Here is a 7,191-nt window from a genome sequence, read left to right as displayed (position 1 = left end):
GGCCGTGCCCCTGTGACCCATAGGTTAAGAATTCTTGAGTTGAAGGGTAAATTCGGCGTCCGGGTACCAGACCAGCCTGCTCCCCCCCCCCCCCCCACAGTAGCGGTCCTGGCCACACTACTCGCCCACGGCCAACTTTGGAAAGTATTGGGCCAGGCTGAACACGTGTGGCTCTAGCTAAGGAGTAAAAAAAGAAAATGCAAAAAATTAACTTGAATTATTATATTTTTTTCAACAGGTACGACGATCGAAGGCCCGATCCATTACGTAATTCCCGAAGCACCATCATTCACTCCCAGATTTCCAGGATGGCCACTCGCTCCTCCGAGGCCGCCTCCAAATCAGCTGGAATGGGCTTTGAACATCCTTAATGATTTCTACACCGTCAGGCCACCGTGGACTCCTCGCCTCAGATGTAAGTAATTATTAAACCGGATCCTTGATATATTCCACCTTGTAGGAAATCGAACGAATAAAAAATATAATTTTAATAATTTTTTTGTATAATTTATTTACTTCAAAAGGATAAAAACTTGAAAAAAAAAAAAACAACTAAAAAAATTAGTTCCTCTTCCTTGTTTTTTTTTCTCCTCGGTCATGTTGTATTCAAATCATTTGATGACATGGCCACCAGGTGGCACCATCAACCTATGGCTGACGTCAAATTTTTTTGTGAGCCCCGAAAGCTGCTTCTGCTGCTGAGCAAAATAGTGAGTTAGTGTTAAGATGGCGGCGGCAACAAACGATTCCCCCGAACACTTCAGACAGATGTGGAGTGTTTGGGCGAAAAATAAAAATATTAAGTTCTCCGAAGGTAAGCTCTTTTATTAATCCGTGAGAGAGAGGTTTCATAATTATTAACAAGTTATCCTAATCTGTTATCGGAATCCAGACCCCCCCCCCCTTTTTTTTTTCTTGTTTACTTTGTTGATTTGAAACGGTGCGCTGCTGCTGCTGCACTGGATCGCGGTTGAAAGGAGTAATTTAATTTTTTCTTTCCTTCTTAGTTTTTGAAATAATATTCCGCTCTCCGAAGGAGAACTGAATTGCGCGGATTGATTTATAATATCGATGATCGTGAAATAATATAGATAGCCAGAGTAATGTGTGTACTTGTAGTAGTACACGGGATTGAATGATTTCTATAACCCGGTTTCACAACATTCACAACAAGCTCTCATTTCCTAACAACGTGTGAATTTTTCTTCTTTCCTCGCTTCTTCTCACAATGTGTCTTTTATTTTTCTCTTGGCAGCTTTTATTTATCATATTTTCCGACAAACTTCACATGTGTGCATTAATTCCTTTATTAAACAACATGTGTATTATTCCACAACATTTTTTTTTTTTTATCTGATAATAATACCCTCCTTTTAACCGGGTTACACTTCTAATGTATAGATTGTACTTGCAATGCGTTCATATTTCTGCCATTACAAAAGTAACTGCGGTTAATTTTTTTGGGTTTTTTTTTTGCGTTACAGTAAAAATGTGTGTCGTCGTCGTCACAAAAAAACTTGTGAGAAAAGTTTGTTTTTCGAGCGATGCTATAACAATGTTTGATTTATACCGTGGTAAGAGGAACTGAAATGAATATTTTATATGTTTCAAATGAAATCTTTTTCTCGTTTTATTCTGATAGCTCCTCAGATATATAAATAGCGCACGATTTTATTTTACTTTGGCGAACGGTTCTCGCTAAAAATGAATGGAGAGAGCACTGGATGTTGAGGTAAGAAACCTTTCTTATTTAAAATTTGTTATTGTGATGGCTTGAATAGTTCGATAACAAATGTGTAATGTGCGTGATATCACACTTTTGTTATACTCCTATTGATTACCTGTACAGTAAAAGCATGTCAGTTTGAACACCTCTGTATTCTGGACACAAAACTATAAAAGACCATTCAAGTATTACGTAAGCAGATTTTCAGCCATTTTGACCCCTGCCCCTTGTCAGCAAAATTTCGTCAGCAGCTTAGAATATTTCATATCTTCAAAAAGGAGCAGTTTATGACGTAAGCAACCTTCAAACACCCCCTCCCCCACAGAGTCAAAAGCCAGCAAATTACACCCCCACCAATGCTGGCATAATCCTTTAATGACCCCTAACTAGGAACAAAAAATTACAACAAAAGGGAAAAAAACTTTGCGCCATTTCTAGTCCAATATCCGGGGCACCTGGTCCCCCTGCCCCAGTTGCTGCTGCTGTACCTGGATACCTCCCTACTTTGGACAGTTTCGAATGGAACCAAGCATGAACAGATTTTAACCAAACTGTAGGTGATAAAGTTAAACAAGTTTTTCTGTAGTAACAAACCACCACAGAGCTTGACAAACCATGGGTGTTATTGCGATTAAAAAAATTGACATTATGTACTATATGGTTACTTGATTGATGACCAAAGACGACACAAATTTTTTTTAATTTATGATTATTTAGCCTTTTGATGTACCGCTACCCTGTGCCAAATACTCAAAATTTCAATGTCTGGAAAAAGACACAAAAATTTAATTCAGAAATCTTGTAATATACTTTGTACTTGTTTCAGACGCATGTTCCCCTGTTACCAGGCAAGGCTGTAACCGAAGCCAGGAACTGAAACAGCATTTGTCCCACATGCAAGAAATTTTTGCTATGTTACCAGAGAGCTCAATTAGAGTGACATCACTGATGTACCATCATAAAAAAAGGCAGTAGGTTTTTGGAAAAGTAGAAAAGAAAATTATTTTGGACTGTTTTTCTCTTGGAAGAAGTTTGGCTCGTAAAAGTTATAGCTGGCACCTTACCCTTTGTAAAATTTTTTTTTTGTCCCGATTTCTCAAGATCGGTAAATTACAATCTGCCTATCACTGTTGTTTTATTTTTACCACCATTGTTTGATATACACTTGATTTTATTGATAGGGAAAACAACAAATTATATTTTATCAAAACATTTCAATTCAAATATTGTAGTGTTAAAAAATGTCACAACTACACTTGAGTGGCATCTCGCAAAAATTTTTTTGATATCTCTTATACAGTGTGGGGTGGCCCATTTCTTCAATGTAATTTTTTTTTACTTCCTGGTTTTTACGTTTGTACTTATTTCATTATCTGAACACAGATACAACAACTTTGATTTATAGAATAAAAATTTCAGTTCCATCTGGTTTGTTAAATCAAAGTTAAACTCCATATTTGCGCTGGTTTTTTTTTCATACAACTTTAAAATATAAATTTACATGCTTACCTTGTTAATCACCCCTATATTTATCTACTTTCAGTAACATTTTCAATGTGACATATATAAAATGTTTTCTACACTCAAAATCACTGAAGTCATAATGGTATTGCATTGGCCACAAGTTTTCTTGTAGTTTCAGTTTTTTCTCTTAATAGCTTGATGAGGTTTGCAATGAAAAGTTTCCAAATACCATGTGAACAAATTCGTGAACGTCATTGTAAAGGCATTTTTTTTTATTCGAAAAATTCATAAAAACAGTGAAACATAATACATGAATTGAGTTTTCAATTTTTGATGTTGAAAATGCCCTCCCAGTTCCGTCGTAACGCATGCGTTCCCTGATGAGTCTCAAGGGAAGAAGGGACTCTGAAAAACGACAAGTGGTTTAATTTTTCGAGAATTTCCCAAGTAGGGCCTTAGAAAAATAACTTGGCCCATGATGTTCCCAAGTCAGTCCTGACCCTCCTCAACAAATTTATTGTGGCAAAGGCTAATAGTGATTTTTTTTTTACTTGAAAAGTATTTATAAGAATTTTTATGAACTGAATTTTCTTAATTTTTGTTTTTCTAGATGATTACTTTGAGAAATTGAATTCATTGATTGCAAACAATTGATAACACTTGGTCACATGTAATTTTCTTGGTAAGTAAGCTCTTTCAATAATGCAATTTATTCGAAAAGAATTTGCTTTTTTTTCCTTATGAACATGCTGAAATTTTATTACTTTACTAGCAATTGTTTGATACAATTTGATCAAATTGGTCCTTGTGTCAAATAATGAAAATCCAATCCTACTGGCAAAAAATTTTAAAAATATCTGAAATCATATATTGAGGAAATGAGTCTCATCTTTCTATTTTCCCTACCATGTATTTACCTATCGATCCTGCCAATCTCAATCAAAATTTGTTTTATACCTTAATGTGAATCTTGTCCCCTATTTTTGCTTAAATAAATACCATTAAAATACATACGATATACTATCTTGTGTATTTTATTAATTACACGCAGTGATATCTTTTGACTTATGCAAAAACATTTGTTAAACGAAACGAGATTACCCATAGGCTTCTATAGGAAAATTCTTTCATTTGTTCCAGAAATTGCCCAAAATTTTAGATTAACTTTCATACAACACTAAGGCCTAGTACATAGTGAGGCGACCACGAGGTACGCAATAGTACATAATAGTGACTAGCAATGAAAACAATTGTATTATTTTGTTCTATACCTCACATATTCGAGAAGAGGCACTGAACAAGGTGCAGGATTCAAACAATCCGATTTGATTTCACCTCAAGGCTGGGATTTTCGCTATCTGCTGGTTCGGTCCATTTGGCCTCCCTTTTCTGTGGAGGCATCACACCTTTTCATTTCAGAACCCATCCAGCCATCTCTATCCTCTTTCATTATGCGCAGATGTCTAATTTTTCTCTTCCTGGTCGTAATTCATGGAACTCATTATCTGTTCACTCCACTGTAACTGCAGTTACAGTATGTATGTGTGTATATTTTATGTTAGTACATGCATCCATATCAACTTAAGTGTTTGTAAGGCAAGGATTACACCATAAAAGTGATAAGTTACTTTATAAAGTTGAAAAATTCAACCATTAAGCTTATCAGTGACATTCGAGCAAATTTAACGAATAGGCTCATTTGGTTTTTTTTTCTAAGTTTGGTAACAGTGCTTTTACCAAACTTTTATAGTTTAACTGTGGCCTAAACTTAAAATTTTTTCATCCATATTCGTTAGCTAAGGCCACAGTCATCAAAAAATCTTTGTGGGCATCACTGTCACCCTCAAAGCAGAATGTGCCGAAATATGTGACGTACGTTGCAGAACAATCTGGATGAATTTTACGAAAAATGTAGAGAAACACTGTCATACATGGGAATTCTTACCGAATATCATTTTCAGTCATCTGAGGGCTTGTTGCAAAACATTCTGCGCTGTACTAGCAGAAATACCCTGCATAGTTTTCCATATTTCTAAAATAGTATATGAAAGATTAAGAAATCATTTTGTGAAGGTATTTTATTCCTTTTCTTTGTTTATTTTCATGGTTCTTAAACATTCTTACATTATGGGGAGTACGAAAATTAAGATATAATTTTCATGGTTTTATTGTATCGGAAATCGCACAAAACAGAAAAGTTGTAGGCGTATTCTACATGCTTAGGTAATCGGTAACACTTCTGTTTCTCTTAAATACAGTCGGCCACTTATTACGATCATGGATAATGTTATCATTTGGGTAATTGTTATCAATTTTGCAAGGAATGCACCAATACCATAATATGGGGGGAAAATTTTTGTTTATAGTTATCTCCTCTCTCTCTCTGGACTTCGAATATAATGCTATCTGGGTTTTTTGCACATTCTAAAGTTAAGATTTAGCCAAACTTAATTTTTTTCCCTGTAAGTTATCATTATCATGCTACAAGGCTATGTAGTAGTCTAGAAGGTTTTTTTCCCGTACTCCCTTCGACCAACAACCCTACTCTTATTGACCAACATTTTTGTACTTGATGTTATAACCATTACGTAGTATTCGCTGTGATCCATGTGCGTGTGGAACTGCTTTTGGAATGACCTAATAGTGAAGGCAAATGTATAACAAGAAAAAAAGTATTTCCTTCAGTTCTTGATCAGTTTCCTTCACTTGACCTGATTCAAATTTCTTTTCTCCACGAGACTTTCTTAAGGATCAATGAAGTGAATAGTGAACATAAAAAAATATCGTAAACTGATATATTAGACAGTTTCAGTCTAATGCCTCACAATGGCTGATTAACAAAAATGCAGGATTTTAGCTAAAAGGGAAAAAAAGTCCTGTTTCATAACAAAATGAAAAAAATAAAGCGATTGAGAACATTTTGCAAAACCAATTAGGTGTCCCATTTTACCATTACCGTTTACTATACGTCCAAACAAATGGGATGGCCTTGTGAACTTAACTTTTTTTTTGATACAGTTATCATTCGGTTACTGTTATCAGAAACCCCAGAGTTCCGATGTGATCACATTAAGTGGCGGCATGGACTGTATATTTGGGGTTTTTTTTTCATAACCAATTGCCCTTGCTCTTGAAACTCTGCATGCTTGACCAAATAATAGAAAAGACTAGGTAAATGCCAAAATGTTTTAAGTTAGTAGCTTTAAGCATTGCTGTTCGCAATGAGATATTTTTATATACATGGTCAAGAGTGTTTTTTATTGGATTGAAAAGTAATAATTTTCATGGGCTATATTTCCATTAAATAAATGTGTGTGCAATTGCAGTTGAGTTTATGTTTCATTAACTTTCAAATATACCATAAATGTGAAACTAACTCTTGTTCTTTTGATTTGCTTTCCAGTTCTCGAGTCCTTCATTGAAGATCCATACACTGACTTCCTCAATTCACAATGAAATTGATTTAAAAATTCATTAAATTGAATTTTTTTTTGTTAATAAAATTTGGGATAAAAGTGCTGTCAATAATTATTTTGTACTAGTGAATTTTGAGTGTTGTAAAAAAAATTGTTCAATTAAGAAACACGAGAAAAACAAATGTAGGATTCATAGTTTTTTGTGTACATCTCATGTCTATCGGTTTTTGGAGGTATTACAATCGTTATCTATTTTTTTTTTTTAATGTATTGGATAGCATGAACCAGCAATTTCTTGTATGTTCTATGTAACGCAGGATTTGATGTGTTCAACTGTACCAGTTCAGACTTGCTAACTACTATGGGTTGACTACAGATATCTGCACTGAACAATGGAATGATGGGTAATGGGATTGAGCCTAAATGTAACAGTCACTTGAGGATGTGAAAAATACAATATTCATTATAACTGATACACAATAAATATTCAAGTTAGATGAGAAGAATCCACTTAAAGTAGTGTTTCTCAACCTATGGTGTGCAGACTAGTGGTGGTCCACGTAGATAGTACAAACAGTCTTCAGA

The 7,191-nt window shown here is 34.8% G+C and overlaps 1 protein-coding gene across 3 annotated transcripts in view; it reads left to right on the top strand.

Annotated features, from left to right (window-relative positions):
- The first annotated feature begins 657 nt into the window (after positions 1-657).
- Positions 658-7,191, top strand: part of LOC149075915 (uncharacterized) — a 57,195-nt gene continuing 50,661 nt past the window's right edge. For 2 of the 3 annotated variants that reach the window (XM_089243420.1, XM_089243421.1), the window contains exon 1: positions 658-814. In XM_089243420.1, the coding sequence (XP_089099546.1) occupies positions 727-814 (88 nt within the window). In that variant the 5' untranslated portion in view covers positions 658-726. Of the gene's footprint in view, positions 815-1,642; positions 1,733-3,800; positions 3,873-6,593; positions 6,705-7,191 lie in introns of those variants that run through there. The other variant, XR_016194024.1, reaches the window with a different exon arrangement.

The sequence above is a fragment of the Pholcus phalangioides genome, unplaced genomic scaffold (assembly GCF_987345545.1).
Source record: "Pholcus phalangioides strain wild (caught in Gottingen) unplaced genomic scaffold, Ppha-v1.0 ptg000015l_1, whole genome shotgun sequence".
NCBI classification, from domain to species: Eukaryota; Metazoa; Arthropoda; class Arachnida; order Araneae; family Pholcidae; genus Pholcus; species Pholcus phalangioides.
The sequence above is the reverse complement of the archived record's forward strand: the minus strand, read 5'-3'. Positions and strand labels throughout refer to the sequence as shown.